The sequence below is a fragment of the Argentina silus genome, assembly GCF_951799395.1.
Source record: "Argentina silus genome assembly, chromosome: 22".
In the NCBI taxonomy this organism is placed as follows: domain Eukaryota; kingdom Metazoa; phylum Chordata; class Actinopteri; order Argentiniformes; family Argentinidae; genus Argentina; species Argentina silus.
In genome coordinates, this window is record NC_139676.1 from 3,861,593 (window position 1) to 3,880,797 (window position 19,205).

The window sequence follows — 19,205 nt, forward strand, 5'->3', positions numbered from 1 at the left end:
AAATACCTAAAGCTTTACATAGGCGAGTGTTTCATCACTAGAACAGAGATGTGCTTTTCATCATCGTACAGATGTGTATTTCATCATCATACAGATGTGTATTACATCACGTGTGCAGATACTGGGTCATAGTCACTAACTAACTGTACTGCCTTCGCATTTAGTTTCAGGTTGTTTCCTATAATCCCTACATTCTATAATCCTCACATTCCCCAAATCCACTCCTGTCACTGCGTAAACCTTATATCTGCGTGTGTGTGTGTGTGTGTGTGTGTGTGTGTGTGTGTGCGCGTGCGTGTGACGCAGTGTACAGGGATTATTGTACTGATAAACTCTGAGCCAAATCTGGGCCAGAGAGGACACACTCTCTCACACACTCATCTGTAACTAGGCTGTGTTCCAGTACTTTCCCCCTGCACCCTTCACACCCTGGCCTCCTCCCTTCCTTCCCTCCTCCTTCTGCCCTCCCTTCCTCCGGGTCCTTTCCTTCCAGACCTAATTCTATTTCCATTGTAACTCCTTTCCAACCATGTCAGATCAGCAACCTCTTAAGAGGAAGGGACGAGGGAAGGAGGCAAACAAAGTATTGGAACTGCTCCAAGGAGCAGGCCTGATTCCAGTTAGGACCGTCTGCATGTTTGGCCTCTGAGGTCTGCAGATGTGGGTGTGCTTTGTGTTACAGAGTTACAATGATATTTGTAGAGCACGTATAGACATTATGAAAAGCGTTATACACACAGAGCCGTATATGAATACCAGACGTTGGAATGAAAGCCTCCACCCACAGCAGCCCATTGCAGATAAGACCGGACACCACTGGTATTTGCGATTCATAATCATCATCGTCATTATCATTAACCCCTTCTAATCTCCTAATCTCTTGATCATGTACTCTACACCACTGGGAATAGGGATTACACTATAAAGCCTACGACTGACAGCCAGTTTCGAGCGGAGTGTCCAGTTGATCACCCCCATATGGAAGAGATGTTGACAGTCAGAAACATTCTGTCTGTTTTAACAGCTACTTTGAGATTTGCGCTGACTCCTACCAGGAAGTGTTTCTTAAACCCATTTTCTGGGAGGAGCCGGATGTTACAGATGTGATGTCATGATTTCCAGTTGAGCTCTTCCAGTATTTTACTCGCATAACACATCGTCATGGAAAAGAAACGAGTGCTGAATTCCAATTCTTTACCCTTCTCCCCAAAAGCATGTATTCAGCAATCAGCACAGTTCCAGTTAACAGATAGCTTGAGTACATGCAGGGGAGGAGTTATCTAGTGGCAGGGGGGGGACACATTTCAACGTTACACCATTACGTAGTGGATTGGAACCCAGTTTCCCAATCCTGGTCCCACAATAATCAACTTCCATTCAAATTACACCCTACACAACTCATACTCTCACTCTCTCACTCACACACACACACACACACACAAAGAGATAAAACAAACTAATATAAGCTAAGCGATGTGGCGTAGTCGTCCGGCGGTAGACTGCAGTTCCTCAGTACTCCCACAGGGTGGCGGTGTCGAGCCCCTCTGCGCTGGCCTTCAGCACCCCTGCGTGGTCCCCCCTGAGGTAGCGCCCCCCCGGAGCGCGTACCGCCATCTTGTTGTAGTCACAGAACTCAAACAGGAAGTGGACGGGCGTGGCACTGCTGCAGACGACAGCCGACTCCTCCCCCACACACCAGTACTTCCCCTGGGAGTCTAGAAATACGAAACATAGAACATACATGATGATGTCATATAGAATACGACGTTATAGAAAGTCAATATGCGTCAAGTGTCATTTGTAGTGCATTCAAACACACACACACACACACACACACACACACACACACACACACACGCACACACCTTTGAGGCTGTAGGCTCCGTTGTGGAACTCCAGTTGGAAGACATCGTAGGAAGAGCGGTTAGAATCCAGAGTTCCCGTGCCGACCTTACGGCAGCCAATGAAACCGTGCTCTCCACGGAGGACTATGATTGGGCGATTTATCACCTTCATCAGGAACTGCTCCGATTCACCTGCAGATTGATTGGAGGTTGTTTGAGTGAGTCACAAAGGCAATGGTCCCATGATAAAACATTGCTAACAGTATCTATGGTAACAGTACTGACCGGCGTTGTCGATGGTAGCGGCTAGCTGTCCGTTCTTCTTGGCAACAACAAATTTCCCATTTGCGGCCCGGAGAGACACCTTCCCATCACGCCACTCCAGGTCAAAGTGGCTATTAGCGGTCCTGACACACACACAGGAACAAGCAGGGTCAGAGTGTGTGTATGTGTGTGTGTTACAGTTTGTGTGTGTATGTTTGTGTGAATGTATGTGTGTGTGAGTGAGGGTATGTATGTGTGTCTTACTTAGTGGATGCGGTGCACTGCAGTCCTCCGTTGGCAGTGAGGGTCCAGTATTTGCCGGCGGCCGTGCGGAAGGAACACTTCCTGTTTTCACGACTCATCTCCACCTGGAACACTTCCTGGTCCCCCTCCTCGTCCTGATTGGCTGACAAGTCCATGCCTGGAACAGTGGGAGGGGTCTATGACTATGTGCCTAATTCCAAATGGAGCCCCTTTATCTCTCTCAACAGGCCGTTCTCATCACAGTTCATTCCCCCCTCACAACCGGTGACCCCCATCCTTTTAGCCCGCAGTTCACCCCCTCCCACCCCCGCCACACACACACCCCCACACACACTCTCTTCCTCCCAATTTACCCCTCCATTGGCTCTCTTCACACTTGAGTACTCCACTTTTTCACCCTTGCACAATCCCAAGCCCCTCTCCTAAGGAATCTCCTGGAATGTGACCCCCCCCCCCCCACACACACACACACACACACGGAAATGAGGTCAGACTACATAACACACACACACACACACACACACACACCCACACACACTTGGGGGTTAAGATACCACATCCTGACTGAGTCAACCAAGGACCTTATGTCGAACAGCTCTCTCATGTTAATGGGACCGACACAAACAGTATTACATCTGCTGCCATTACAGGAGTGCCAATTCCTCCTATGATGACTTCCAGCCATGAACCACAACTAGAGAAGCTATCCACTCATACCCCCCGGATCACACCACCCCTGTGGGAGTCGGCCATTAACTGTGCATTAGTTAGGATCCATCAGCTGACCAGTGCAAAGCTAACTGGCCTCTAATACGATCAACTAATACTAATGACATCAATGGAATGTCGATGAGTGGTCAGTAATGCACACTAGCACTGTCTATCTAATGACTGTCGAGTTTCTCCTCAGGGACACGCGCGCGCACACACACACACACACACACACACCTTGTCATGTCTACTGTAGGTCAGTTTATGTGCTCTAAAAGCCACACTTGTTTCTCTGTCTTCTTCTCCTCGTCATCTTTTACTTTCTCTCCCTCTCTCTCTCTCTCTCTCTCTCCTCCTATCCATCGGCTCTTGGTAAGTCAAGAGTTTGGCGTAGGCCTGGCTGCTGACTCTCTTGCTTTTCTGACCCCTCCCCCCCCCCCCTCCCCCTCCCCCTCACAGAGCTTCTAAAACGGGACTGGCCACAAAAGACGGATAGAATTTCTGCAGAAAAATGTGCAGCGAAGGACTGAGGCGGGGACAGGGAGAGAAAGGAGGGAGTGATAGAAAGAAGGAGGGAGGGAGAAACTGAGACAGACAAAACCCGAGACAAAGACAGAGAAGGGGGGGGGGGGGGGAGAGAGAGAAGATGAGAAACACATGGTGCAGGAAGGAGGAGGGGAAGGAGGGGGATGCAGAGGAGGGAAACACAAGTAATCAATCTAGGAAAGAAGAAAAGAGAGAGGGAGATTCTAATCTGACCCTTAATCCCAGTGTCTGAGCTGTAAATGCCACACACACACACACACACACCCACACACACACACACCACTGTTCAGCTCCAGTTGTGACACTGACGTCACCCACCCATACTTCATCAAACTCATGAGTAGTAGTAGTCAAAGTTTTCCTTCATGTGTTATGATGACATAGCAGCCCCCCCCCCACCCGGTGAGTCCTACCTTGCCTCGTGGACACGTTCCTCTCGTTCCCCGCGGTGAGCACGACCTGCGCGTGGCTGTGCTCCAGCGCGAACAGCTCGTCCTTCCCGACGCGCGCGTTCTTACCGGACTTCATGGTGCCGGTGGGACCAGAGGGCGCAAGGTACCGGCCGTTACAGTCCCGGAACGCCACCTTCCCAGAGCGAAACTCCAGCATGTAGCCGGTGTCTTTGTCCGGTTTACTGGCTAGGCTTCCATCATTCTTCAGGAACCGGTTGTCGGAGGTCTCGAGGTGGTACCGCTGGTCCCGGTAAACGAGTGTCACCAGCGAGTCGACGCCCCACGGAACGTCCCGGTCAATGGCCATCTCCGCGCGGTCCCCCGCCACGCTCAGGTGGGCGTACCTTTTCCGGGCGAGGCTGTAGAGGTTGACCTGCGGGTGCATGGCCAGGTGCACGCTCCATTTCTCCGTTGCCGTTATCGTCTGCGCGAAACAGCTGATCCGGTCCTCGCTGCCGCCCAGGTAGCGCGCGTGCGGCTCGGAGAGCAGAGACCACCGGCCGTCGTCGTGCGCGGTGATGACAAACCGACAGTCCTGGGCGCGCTCCTCGTTATCCCCGGTAACGTTACCGTCTTTATCTGTCGCGAGGTACCGGCCCAGGTGGGACCGGAGGAACACCACGCTCCCGTCCTCCCCGGTCTGCTCGAGGGTCCAGATCTGCTTCTTCTTCAGACTCGTGGCGGAGGCGTTGATTTTAAAGCCAAACGTTTCGGCCGTTAAATATTTCCCCCCTCCGTTAATCAGACCCATCTGTATCTGCAGCAGATCACCGGCCCCGTTAGCTCCGTTAGCAGACATCTTTACTGTCCCTGTCCGCGGAGAGTGCGTGGGCGAGAGAGAGAGACAGAGAGAGAGAGAGAGATGCTGGGTGTGAATGTGTGAGAGGTTCCGCTGGTCTTAGATTCTGAGATGAAGCAGTTTCTTTGTAGTCTCCCCCTGTGCGTGCGTGTATGTGCGTTTGTGTATGTGTGTATGTGTGTGTGCGCTGCGTTTCTGGAGTCTTGTGTTGGCACGCGGTGACGGTCTGCCCCTGACTGCGGATCCGGACAGCCTCGCGCTGCAGAGTCACCAAAAAGTGTATTTATACGGGGGGGGCAGGGAGTGACGTCAAAGGGTGCAGACACTCCTCCGATTTGGGCGAGGAAAGAGAAAACTGCAGTAGCATATACACACACACACACACACACACACACACACACACACACACACACACACCTGTATGTAACTATAACCATATATATCACCATATATATAAGTCAACAGATCGGCTTTCAGACCACTACTGGTGCCATTTGTATGTTGTTGACAGTCCCCAGGACTTGGGTTACAGATCGCATGACTGATAGATAGATAGATAGATAGATAGATAGATAGATAGATAGATAGATAGATAGATAGATAGATAGATAGATAGATAGATAGATAGATAGATAGTTGATGGATACACATTGCTTGGCCTACAGCAGAGAGGTACAGTCTCCCCCTCAGTGTTGCAATGCGTTTGTCCCCAGTGACTGTAAAGCAGAGTTGACAGGGTGTGCGTAACCCTAATTGAGTTCATGCTCATCCTCAATTCCACATGGGTGGAGTCATACAGACGCCTGTTTGTCTTCACAGAGAGAGAGAGAGAGAGAGGTGAGAGTGTGTGTGTGTGAGAGAGAGAGAGAGAGAGAGAGAGATAGAGAGAGGCAGAGAGTTATGGGGAACTGACAAATGTCGAGATGTGGAGGGTTTTCTTTTGTTTTTTTTAGATGTGAACACGTGACAGCAGATTAGGTGTTGTCATGGAGACAGAGTCCGGGTCTGCAGCGGGTCTATCTATCTATCTATCTACTCTTATCTATCTCTATGCATCTCTCTTTGCTGGTCAGTTTTCATCAGGAAGCGTGAGGGTGTCCTTCCTTTCTGCCCCACCCATTGATTTCCTCTTGGCTGAGGTGTGTGTGTGTCTCTTGAGGGTTGGGTCAGTCCTGATTACCTCGCCTCAATCAAACTGTTAAGGAGATAGACCGAGAAAGAATGTGAAACTAAACTCATGTGCTGTAAGCTGTGTGTGTGTGTGTGTGTGTGTGTGTGTGTGTGAGTGAGAGCTCTGTGGATCTAAATTCATACCGAGTGTTTTTCTCAGGAATGTTCTGAAGGGATTCTATCATGCAAAGGACCTCTCTTTCTTTCTCTCTCTCTCTCTCTCCCTCCTTCTCTGGGCCCCCGCCTGTACACACACACACACACACACACACACCCCGGAGACCTTGCCGTGGTAAACGGCCCGTCTGTTGCGAGGTCATAGGTCATGGTTCTGCCCGGCTGTGAAACCACTCGTTGCCCTGAGCCAAAAAACACACAGCCAAGAGAGAGTGTGTGTGTGTGTGTGTGTGTGTGTATGTTACACTGAGTCATTATTATTAATGGAGTACTTTTGACTCGTCCTGTCTGATCTTTGCTCACAAATCAGCACACAGTTGACAAGGAGAACAACCCTCCCTCTTAGAGAGACAGTGTGCATGTGTGTATGTTGTGTATGTGTGTGTGTGTGTGTGTGTGTATCTAACCTTCAGCATGTCTGCTCTCCTTCTGCTGGCCATGAAAACCGATAGTGAAAATCGACATGAATCATAAATCATAGAGCATGAGAACAGAACATTTAAGAACATGAGTCTATTGTTTGGATGTCAGACGCTCTACTCTGTTGGGGTGAGGAAGTACAGCAGACAGACAGTATTACTGCTCCTCTCCTATGACAACAGGACAAACATCAGCCCCCCCCCCCTCCCCTCCCCCTCCCCACACACACACACTGGTCAACAAACACCATTTCCCATTTTAATTTTGGAGAAGATCATCATTACACCCGGGACACGGCTTGCACTGACAGCAGACTGTTTGTTTAGAAGAGAGAGAGAGAGAGAGAGAGAGAGTTTGTGTGTGTGTGTGTGTGTACAGTTTAGCATGTTTGCGCAGTGTTTCACATTGTGTAAAGGCATTGTGTGTGCAGAGGCATTGAATTCCCTGTTGTTAGCATTTCAATACCAATTCTATCCTGACATCTGCTAGAATGGCCATTAGCTCTCAGCCAGAGATGAGTCTTGTGGTAAATGGCACACAAATGCCGACTGGACACAGTGCAGACAGGTACATTTCAGCTGAGGGAGATAAGATCAGGTCTGTGTGTGTGTGGTTGTGTGAGTGGAGAAACAAGGAAATAATGTCGTAGAATTTAAATTTACCAAAATAACATTCATATAAACAGTACACAGGTGGTGGACAGTAGAGTTACTGTACAGCAGATAGTGAAATACTATCTTATCTTCTATTTTGTTAATCAGGAACTAACATATTTAAATACATCAAAGAACATGTACTCATGCACTCACATATCAAAAAGTGTGTATGGAAATCTGTGTGTATTTTGTATATGTTTGTGTGTGTGTGTGTGTGCAGGAAGAAGGGGTCAGGAATGGAAAAGCACAGTCAAGAGTCCATATCCTGGAAACAGCTGTGTAACACCAGAGACTCACTGTGAGTATAGAGATATACAGATAGAAATGTGACACATAGAACGAACACAGCCCTATGTTTCCACAGGAAGGAGTCTAGTAACCTAGATACACAACAACTCTATCTGTGATGCTCTGAAGGCTCTATACAGGAGTAGAGAGATTCTCGAACTCTAGTCCCAGAGAGCTTGAGGGTGAGCAGGCTTTAATTCCAGCCCGAACTCTAACACATTGTATTACACTATAGGTCCTGAAAAGCAGCTGATATACATATGGTCTTACAGCTGCTGTACTAGTGCTGGGCTGGAATTAAAGCCTACGTAGCTCTCATGGACCAGAGTTTGCCCAGCCCAGCCCAGCCCTGTTGAGTCTTCACTCTTCTCCCATTGCTCTCTGGCTCTCTCTGCTGGTCAGAACAGAAAACTGCACTCACACAAAAGGAGGAGAGCTATTCGACAGGCCACTTTTGAGCTCATCAAAAAAAAAAGCCACCATACTTACAAGTACTCTCCTCATCTTGTTTTTGCCACTTGTCCTCCTGAGAGATGAAGAGGATTTGTCGTTTGTCCTTGTTGACCTAGAGACTCATTTGGAGAGTGAGAGTTGAGATCTTTTAGCCATGTCCCTTTCCTTATGGTTTTACGGTACAAGTCTTCCTTGTCTTTCTGCCGCTTTTCTTTCAGAGAGATGGAGAAGGCGAGGAGCTTGACACAGGCCCTGGTCATTTTGTCCTGCTTCTTCCAATGTTCTCCAGTGCCAGCTGAAAATAATTAATCTGCTTCTCACCCTCCTCTCGATCTCTCTTCTCTCCTCTACTAATTGTTGGGGATCTTGATGGCTTCTCAATCTTTGTCAAGATACTAGATTTACCTGTCAGAGAGAAAGAATGAGGTTCTCCTCTTTAAATGTTGGGATTCCCCACTCCACTGCCTCCTTCATCCCCCTTTCCAGCTCTTCTTTTCTCCATTTCTACTCTGCAGCCTTGGTTGCTCTCTGCAGTTTGGTCTGTTTAACGCTACTTAGTCAGAAAATAGAACATGTAAGACACCACGCATTTATGTTACACAGAGCTCATATTAGCTAAATTACCATTGTTTTGCTCCTACACTCAGTATTTTTCCAAAATTCTAAGAAAATTATGCACTGACAAAATGTTTGTGTTACACTGCGGTAGCTGTGGCAATGATGGTCAGTGATGAATGATGTCATGCCATCTTTATGCACGGTCGCCATTTTGATGTGTACAGTAGCCTACTGTTTAAATGCACATATGGTATTTTTTTCAAATAGTTTATAAGCTCTGTGTGACGAAAGGCTTATAGCCTTTCGGATTAACTAGCATTTTGATTAGTCTTGAAATTAGCTATCTGTAATCTCTAGTTAGCTTTTTATTTTCAAGTTTTGATTTATAACTCAAATAATTGAGAAAATTTTACCTGAACAAAACACTAGTTTTTGATCACCAAGGAATATAAGAAAGCTACACTAAGACTGCCATTATATTATAGGGACTATACACTCACCGGCCACTTTATTAGGTACACCTGTTCAACTGCTCGTTAACGCAAATATCTAATCAACCAACCAAATGGCAGCAACTCAATGCATTTAGGCATGTAGACATGGTCAAGACGACCTGCTGAAGTTCAAACTGAGCATCAGAATGGGGAAGAACAGTGATTTAAGTGACTTTGAACGTGGCATGGTTGTTGGTGCCAGACCGGCTGGTTTGAGTATTTCAGAAATATTATAAATATATATATTTTCTATAGCAAACAACACTAGTCCTTCTGAAGAAGTCTTTCAACATGGAAGTCTTTCAACGTGGTCAAAGCTTGCTCGCTCACCTGCTAGCCCACAATAGACTTCTATCAGAAGTACCCCATCTTGTAACCAAATAAAAATGTTTATTACGTGCTAACTAGCTAGACACTGACCCAGTGCCGGCTCAACCTATGTCCGGGCCCTTTTCCCCTCAGAGCTGCTGTGTACCATTTTGCAGCCTCCCTACTCTCAATATTGTATTGTTATCCTTTTAGCTAATCATTATCCATCCTCATCTCAGAGTTTAACAGATGCACATATTTTAGCTAATCATTAGCTAAGCATTCAGCAACATACCAACCTCTAAACTACAGATGTTGAATAAAGAAATAGAACTTGCTGGCTAGCTACTGTAGGTGTCAAATATACAATTATACAAGTAAGTCAGCTAACATTTGCTTTATTGAAATGCTAAGTTGAATAAGCTATATGAACTAAAAAGAAACAGGGAGGAGAGTTAGGCTGCCCTGGGGGCCGCAACATAAAAATTCTAAGCTAAACAGAGCTAATAGAATAAAGCTAGCTATGACTCAAATATACCAGCAAGTCAGCTCCCACTGCTCCCACATTTAGTTGAATAAGCTATATACATGTAAACATTGGAATGGCCCCAATGGAACCGTTATGCTTCCCTAGGGGCAAAAATGTAAGATGCTAAGCTAAATGTAGCTTAGCTGAGCAGGGAGCTACCTCCTCGAATAATAAAATATATAGCTAGGTCTCAAATACGCTAATGTTACATTTACACAAATGTTGAGTCATAGAATAGAGCTAGATAGCTAGCTAGCTATGTCTTAAATATACCAGTAAGTCAGCTCCCATTGACTTTTATCAAAACATTATTGGATAGAGATAGTGAAGAAAGACAGGAAAATAAGGAGGAGAGGGTATGTCAGGTATGTCATTTTATGGCGATCTTGCCCCAAATTAACATTACTGCCCATGGAAAAACGTAATCTTACCAATTATTTTTGCTTACTTTTACCATTTTCTGATTTATTGGCATATTTGAGACCTAGAAACAATATTATTTAATATTTAATATTTAATAATATTTGAGACCTAGCTAGCGATCTAGCTCAATTTTATGATTACACATTTTAAGTTCATATAGCTTATCTAACTGCACATTTTGATAAAGTCAGTAGGAGCCAAATCACTATAAATATTACTATGTATTTTAGACATAGCAGTAAGAGATAACTATCTAGCCAGGTTTAACTTAGCAGTTTGGCAATGGCCCTGGGGAAGCATAACTGTCAATCCTGGACTGGAAAATGCAGGTTGATCTAGACCAGAAGCTCATCTTTCCGCCAGAGATCATTACAACTAATCTCAGGCCAGACCTGATCGTGTGGTCAACCTCGCAGAAGTCCCTGTACATCGTGGAACAAACTGTGCCATGAGAGGCTGCAGTTGGTGAAGCGTATGAACGCAAAAGGCTGAAGTACTTAGACATAGCAACCGAGGCAGCACAACGGGCCTAGCGAACCCAGGTGCTCCCCGTAGAGGTTGGGTGCAGAGGTTTTGTTGCCATATCAACAACCAGGCTGCTGAAGGGGATGGGAGTCCGAGGACAGGCCTTCCAACAAGCCGTCAGGTCGCTGTCAGAGGCTGCCGAGCGAAGCAGCAACTGGCTTTGGCTGAAAAGAAAGGACCCCAACTGGACTGCAAAATGACCAGCAAGGGGGGTAAAAGCAGAGAGGGGCGCATCTGGGACGCCAGGTGTCACTGTTGAGCCCTCTGGAGGTGTCGTGGGCCAATCAACGAAACACCAAAGAAGGAGGGTGCCCACCTGATGACCCCGATGAAGTGATTACTCCTACCCCCAATCAAGACATTAAGAAAGTGCCGATTATTCTAAGGCCACTATTGTCAAAGTGGGGTACGCGTACCCCCGGGGGGGGGGTTCTGTTGAATAGCCGACTGCAAACAGTCCTGTTGAATAGCCGACTGCAGTCTCAGTACCAAAAATAAATGCATGCACCCTATCCAACAGAATAATATTATCACAATGTCTAATATGTAAGGGATAATGTTCATAGAATATCAATTAGGCTACAAAATAACCAACAGTGTGAATCGCGCAGGGTCGTGAAATTTAGCTGGAACGCATTTCTCAAATGTTGCCTGAACATAATCCCGCCTACACAATCCATTAATTATGTTAAATAAGACAATGAAAATGAGAAAAGTGATGAATACTAACTGGACAATCTGATCACCACTGGTTTAATTTTTAAATGACAATTATTTTGGCGATTGAGTGCATGTAGGCGCATGGGAAGGCATCTTGAGTGAGGGGTGCTGCCATGCAAAAGCCACAATTGTAACCTTGAATCCACTACATTTAAGTTGCTCTTTTCGTTATATTTGCCCCATCTAATCATTGATTAGATGTGTTGTGATGGAAGTATTCTCTCGCTTCGTCTCATGCACTCTCATGGTGAGTTATAGAGTGGCTAAGTTAGGCAAGCCTCACACTATTGTGGAGGACCTCATTGTCCCCGCTGCTATGGACATGGCTGAGAAAATGTTGGGGGAAAAGGCCAAACGGACTTTTCGGAAGATGCCTTCATCAGACAACACTGTGTCACAACGCATCAGTGACATGTCAGCAGACGTTTTGAAACAGCTACTACTTCACATACAAGCCAGTGAATTCTATGCATTACAGTTGGACGAATCAACTGATGTAGCGGGCCTGGCTCAGCTGTTGGTATACGTCAAGTATATTCATGGGGGGGTCTATTCAAGAAGACATCTTCTGCAAACCGCTGTCAAGGGAATGCCTGAAAGCCTGACTGAAGTATTGAATAATACGGTGAAAATGGTGAACTTTGTTAAAGCAAGGCCCCTGAACTCACGCCTTTTTTCCGCCTTATGCAACGAAATGGGCAGCGATCATTTTACGCTGTTACTCCATACTGAAGTGCAGTGGCTATCAAGGGGGAAAGTTTTGGCACGTTTTTTTTAATTGAATGACGAGCTTAAAATGTTCTTCAATGACCACCCTTTTCATTTGTTGGACAAGTTGCATGACGGTGAGTGGCTCACAAGGTTGGCCTATTTGGGGGATATTTTTACTCGCCTGAATGAACTGAATCTCGGACTGCAGGGCCTCTCAGCGACGATATTCAATGTGTGGGACAAAATTGAGGCCATGATTAAAAAGCTGGAACTCTGGTCTGACTGTGTCAACAAGAATGACACTCAAGTGTTCCCATCATTGCACGATTTTGAGTGTGCAAACGAACTCAGACTTGCGGACACTGTCAAATGTGACATAGGGAAACACCTCGGCAAGCTGGCTGCACAATTACACAGGTACTTCCCCGAAACAGACGACACTGTACTCGTTATCCCTTTTCTTCCAACAACTCATGCCACCTACCTATGTCTGAGCGAGAGAGCCTCATTGAGATATCCACCAACGGGGCAATGAAAATTGAGTTAAATCAGAAGGCGCTGCCAGATTTCTGGATTGCCTTGCGCGCAGAGCATCCTCAATTGGCAAATCGCGCCATTAAGACTTTGATGCCCTTTGCAACAACTTACCTATGTGAGAGTGGGTTCTCAGCTCTCACCAGCATGAAGACAACGTACGGGCACAGACTATGTGTGGAAAACGATCTAAGACTGAAACTGTCTCCAATACAACCCCACATTGCAGCGTAATGTGAGGCCATTCAAGCACATCCCTCACATTAATCTGTGGTGAGGTGAGGCATTATGTGTTCAAGTTCAAGTTTATTTTGCCCAATGTATAAGTACAACTTGCAGCAAAATGCTCTGCTGCCAACTCCTTTTCTAACTGTGCAATGTGTGTGTGTATACAGTGGGTAAAGTAATAGTACTATGTACAGTAAAGTGGATGTGTCTCTGGATATTTAGGATATTTACAGAATTATGGGTTAGGGTTAGGGTTAGGGTTAGTATTTTTTCCAAATAAAAAGCAGGAGTTATGGTTATTCTGTCTCATATATTTATAATTTATGTATATTATATATATGTGTGTTTACTTTTTGTTTATGCAGCAGAATTACAAACAAAAAACATTGTAGTGAGCTGTCCATGGTGCTGGAGGTACTCAGTAGGATGTAGAGTGTCTCAGAGGGTACATGACTGTTCAAAGTTTGGGAACCACTGTTCTAAGGGATTGTAATATGAAGTCCTATGAGCTCAACTGAGCTAGTTTGCTATGATTAGCTTAGCATGTTGTTGCTAGCTTGCTACATTTTACTCTTTGCTTCAAGTCAGGAGACCAGTTGTATCTTAGCGATATTGTCATATTTGCCTACTGTAACACAATAATGATTTAAACATTTACCAGCTTGTAACTACAATTTAATTCTGTGGGGTTTGATGTCTTAGGCAGTAGTATTGTCCTACACTTCTTGAAAGTATTTGGGATGACCCCTGAGGCCAACCATGCAGTGAATAGCCGTGCCAGTTTCTTCCCCTCAGGGTCCCAGCTCAGCAACACCCCTTTGCTGACCTCGATTGCCGAGACTGGTTTGACAAACTCCTCGTTGTCAGCTCCACCCTTCAACCAGAACTGTCTCCATCTAACACAAGGGCTGTGAGTTTCAGTTGATCATGAGCAAACATAATTTGATGTTGCTTGAACTCAGACCTCTTATCACTCACTCTCCAATGATTTGTGTTGCGCAGTTACTCTCCCCTTCCCCCACCAACTTTAGTATTTCAAGTGCTGTCGACTCGATCATAACGGGGTGGTGATCAGCACCCCACAAAACCCCGATGATGGAATCAATCTCAAAATCACCATTCCTGCCCTCCTCAGACCGAGTCTCTCTCTTAACTCCTGTCTGGGAAGGCAGTGTTTCAGCAGTAGTCACAAGTTCCAGAACCGGGTCCTCTGGAACTTTACCAATTCGACCGCTTGCCCGGGCTACCCTCTCCATGTTACGAATCAGAGCTAGTGAACCCAAATGCAGAACACAGAGTCTGGACACAGGTATAAAATAATAGAGTATTTAATGGAGGAATTCGGGGGAAGGGGAAGGCAGGGTAGACTGGGCACGCAGGTAGGCAACGCAGGCAGGTAATCAGACAGGCAGGGGTCAGGCAGGCAGACAGGTAGTCAGACAGGCAGAGGTCTGGCAGGCAGATGGGTAGTCAGATAGGCAGGGGTCGAGCAGGCAGGCAGACGGGTTGTCAGACAGGCAGGCAGACGGGTAGACAGTTCTAAGAAAGGCAGATAATCTGACAGGGAAATCCAGGCAGGGGTTGAGACACAGGCAGGCAGTTCTAGGGAAGGCAGATAATCCAACAGGGGTTAGGCAGAAACACAGTCCAGAAAACACTTGTAGATCCGGAACCAGTAATCAACAGACTAGAAATGCTGGGGACGTATAGGTAGGAAGTACTATGATGAACTGGCGGGGAATTAATGAAAAATCGGAGTGTAAATTACAGAAGGGTGATGAGGAGACGAACCGCAGGTGTGTAGATGATGACGCATTCTTCTTTTTCTACCTTAATGGGAAGACGCAAGGGCCAATGAGAATGCCCTGTGTAAAAGGTGGCCAAACTCTCTGTGTATAAGGCTCTGGCTCTGCTTAAAGAAGCTCACCGCTGCTCCCTACTGGCCCAGACAGGCTATATATATTACTGTCGATGTGTGCAAGTCATCCAATAGAAATCATCAACCTTCACAAGGGCCAGGAGTTTTTTCAAGTCATGTGCTCAGGAAAAACTTGGTTCTTTACCCCACTCTCCTTACCTCAGCAAAACTGTGTATGTGAGTGTTACATCATGCAGGAATGTATCATATCATCAGTTGGCGGTTTGAGTTCATTTCCTCCTTATCTCTGCAATGAGATGTTATCACTGAGAGAGAGGGAGAGAGAGAGAGGACGGGGCGGACGAGGGAGAGAGGAAGTGAAGAAATGAGGAGAAACTCCCAGTGGACTAGTATTGTGACACATTGGTATTTTCAAGTTTACTCACACACACACACACACACACACACAAGTCTCTATCTTTGCCTTATTTAGTCAACAGGCTGGAAGAGTAGGAACAGAGACCTATCTATCCAGAATGACTAGCATTTACCTGCATGAGTGCGTCTTTTTTCCAAGTGGATTAGAGCATGACATCTAACTTTTGATTGTATATGTAAGAAATATTAGACATGGACCCCCCCCCCCCCCCCCCTGCAGACACAGTAAATTAGACACACCCCCTGATGCTGTGTCTCTGTCCCTGTTGGAATGTGATGCCATAAAAGACAGCGAAAGTATGTTCCTACTAAGGCAATTACACACACACACACACACACACACACACACACACAGCCCTACTGTTTTATAATGCAAAGTCACAGCCCTGGGAAAAGACAGTGAGAGAGAGGGAGGAGAGAGATGACTAAGTCAGGAGTACCTGCTAGCTTCTTCCATATAAGGAATCACACAGAGCAGAGAGCCAGAGCTTCTAGTTTCTCTGTGTGTATGCAATGCAGGGTGGAGAGTGTGTGTGTGTGTGTGTGCGTGCGTGCGTGCACGCTTTGGTAATACCAGCGTGTTGAAAGGAAATGTTGAGAAATCACTGAGGAAGTCTGTGTGTGTGAGGCTCGGTGTTGTTAATCTGAGTCTGTCACCACTCCCTCTCTCTATGGAGTTATATGGTACTGAGGGGGTGAAAGATATTCACATACACCTTATAGGACCCCCTTCACCGTGCACACACACACACACACACACACACACACACACACACACACACACACACACACACACACACACACACACACACACACACACAGGGGGATCCTCATTCATTCAGTAGCGGAATTTCATTTCCTCGGGTGGATCACATGATCAGTTTGTGCATTCTTCCCCCCATGTGACTTGGTCCAACATCTCCTTATATGGAGCTCAGCCAGGGAAGCCCTTAAAGGGCCGGCAGCCCTGCCCAGTGTGGCTGCACCCATGGTCAATAGACAATGTGTGTATGTTCTTAGGCAAGAAAGGAGAGCATTCTAGGATAAGTTAATGAGTGACAGACTGGAAACCCCTCTTACTCAAGCTCCCTGTCCTTCAGTCAGAACAGGAACTGTGTGTGTGTGTGTGTGTGTGTGTGTGTGTGTGTGTGTGTGTGTGTGTGTGTGTGTGTGTGTGTGTGTGTGTGTGTGTGGAGGGTCAAGGGGGTCTCTGGAATTCAAGTCTATGGTCTGTACCCATGTCCCCCCCAATGTTCCCATTGTATAGTGTACATATTATAGAAAATGTGTATGTAGTCACTTCCTGTGTGTAGTCACAGCTGAGAGGCTGTGAGAACCCAATTTCCTGTCTCTCCCTGTGACTAGCCTCTCTCCCTCACATGCCCTTTTTTGGACCTCACACACACACCCAAGGCCAGCAGAGAGAGTGGATGTGTGGCAAGGCTATTCTGAAACAGATAAGTCATACAGTGTCAGGGCATTCCTGAAAGAAATGATTAATCATTCTTTTACAGTCCCTGTCCCTCCAGTGCTGTTATTGAGAAACATACCTAACCAACCTCAGCAAGCAATGAACTATATCAACTAGGCTACATATTTTCCAGCACCTGCTCTAACTGTAATAACCAGCTAGCCGATCAGGAAAATCAATGGGAAAATATGAACTAACCTTAGCTTGATACGAATTAGCACACACACACCTGGTTGCGCCTTGTGCCCATGACCACATCACAGCCGTTCTGATATCCACGATACAGCACACCCTCGTGTGTGTTATTTAAGCAGTAATGCCACAGAGGCTGTGATTTATCATCAATATTGTCAAGGGTAGGGGGAGTTGCCAAGTGATACTATTGACGATAAATCACGGCTTCGAGGGCATTATTGCTTTTCTACAACAAATCAGACAATTGTGACAAGAAAACAATGCTTTTAGTATTTATGTGGTGACAGGTTGTGGTGGTTTCTGCCTTGCGTTGAAAAATATAGTTCCCAAAACTGCAAACGTTGTCAAGGGAACCTGATAAACAAATCTATTGCGACGTAGAACTATCATAACAGGTGATTTAACCGTGAAATGATAGTTATGAATCAACCCATTGTATAATGCTTAATTATTAGGTTGGGACTCTGACTCAGACGCTTTAATAGGGAGTGTCAGGGTGCTACCAGGCTACGGTAGCATGAGTGAGAGTCAGACCCAGATAAACGGGTTTTTGTCGTTGAATGTAATAAACAACTGCACAAGCGTATGTGAATACACTGTTTATACAGCTTACAGACGCCCTCCCCCAAAAAAATGAAAACGCCCGAAAACCAGAATCTGTGTGTTAACACTGTACTGCATAATTGTCAAAACCAATGATTTTTTAATTTATTTTTCTTAAAATGTACAGCTAAATGATTGAAGAAAAAAAAAAGCAGTAGACAAAATTGTGGATATGATTGTATAAGTTGCTGAAACTGAAATAAAAACTAAGTTAAAAAAAACACAAAAAAAGCCAATGATGATACAGGCTTTGAGAGAAGCAATGATAAGGACAATGAAGAGACACACACCCCAACCACATTGTTGAGAGACAGTTATGATGACTAAAGTAAGATGACAAAAGTATCTGTTGTGACATGTATCAGTATAATTACAAAGGTATGTTGCGGTTTCATCTAAAACAATACCAAATATAGTCATGCTCAGTGATGCCACACCTGTCAGTCACAACTGTGGGTGTGTGTGTGGTGTAGAGCTACTCCTATACGCCACCATGACAAAAGTCCTGTTCAGGTCACTGCATAGCTTGTGTTTAGAGTCAAAGGTCCTAGTTTCCGGCAAGGAATAATGGAAGACACCCCCCCCCCTCTCCCTCAATGTTAGAAGCAGGCAAAATGGTCCTCTTCAATTTCCTGAATTTCCCCTAGGGATAAATAAAGTTTCTATCTATCTATCTATCTAATAATAATAGCATAGTGGGAGTTTTTTTTTTTTTTGCTGCTCTTAAACAAATCAGAATTTACAAATTCAAAGGCTGGTAAATACAAATCCACACTGATCTTTTGGAGAACTTGCGAGACAGGCAGTTCAGGCGACACAGGTTGTGCTAGAATGACCTGTCGTAAGATAATGCAGTCACATTGGTATTCAGTATCCATGGCTCCAAGACCCCCCCTTAGCCTATTCATTTGCTTCAGTTGTAAGTTAGGATTTGTCTGTGTTCTTTTCTCAAAAGTCACTAGAAATGAGCATTTAAAAAAAATTGGGGCATTTCTGGATCTGGGATGACATCACATAAAGGTGATGTCACTGCAAAATGCGCTGACCTGGGTTCGAACCCAGTATTTCACACTGGGAATGGTCTTTATCTGGGAACCTGGGACAGAATCTCTCTGCCCCTGCCCCCTCTCTCTCTCACACACATACACACTCACAAACACCTGCTGATTGCTGTGAGATATTTACAAGCTGCTGAAAGTATGCTGTCACCATCCTGCTGTAAGCCCTGCTAAGGCTATCACTGTCACTGGTGTGTGTGTGTGTGTGTGTGTGTGTGTGTGTGTGTGTGTGTGTGTGTGTGTGTGTGTGTGTGTGTGTGTGAGTGATGATGGCATGTGGCATAGATGTGTGAATGTGTTGCCCTCCCTCCTATGACCCAAGGTTATGCACTAATGTAGTTACTCCCTGACCTCACATACCCCAGCTCTTCTTCAAAGATAAATCTATCAGACAAGCTAAGCCATGTATGCAGTTACATTATAGCTTACACTGTTGGGGGTGATGTAAGGACTCCGTTTAAAGTAGTGCTAAGCCAATTAGCGGTACAGACCCCGGCCTAAAACCCT

At 45.8% G+C, this 19,205-nt stretch overlaps 1 protein-coding gene across 1 annotated transcript in view; it reads right to left on the minus strand.

The window, feature by feature from the left end:
* fscn1b (fascin actin-bundling protein 1b) overlaps positions 1 to 5,122 on the minus strand; it is a 5,331-nt gene extending 209 nt beyond the window's left edge. Inside the window, exons 1-5 of the mRNA XM_083694042.1 lie at positions 4,043 to 5,122; positions 2,373 to 2,529; positions 2,130 to 2,251; positions 1,866 to 2,036; positions 1 to 1,715 (exon numbers count right to left, since the gene is read on the minus strand). The exon at positions 1 to 1,715 is cut by the window's left edge and continues 209 nt beyond it. Of these exons, the coding sequence (XP_083550168.1) occupies positions 1,510 to 1,715; positions 1,866 to 2,036; positions 2,130 to 2,251; positions 2,373 to 2,529; positions 4,043 to 4,880 (1,494 nt within the window). The 5' untranslated portion in view covers positions 4,881 to 5,122 and the 3' untranslated portion in view covers positions 1 to 1,509. The remainder of the gene's footprint in view (positions 1,716 to 1,865; positions 2,037 to 2,129; positions 2,252 to 2,372; positions 2,530 to 4,042) is intronic.
* Between the last annotated feature and the right edge of the window lie 14,083 nt (positions 5,123 to 19,205).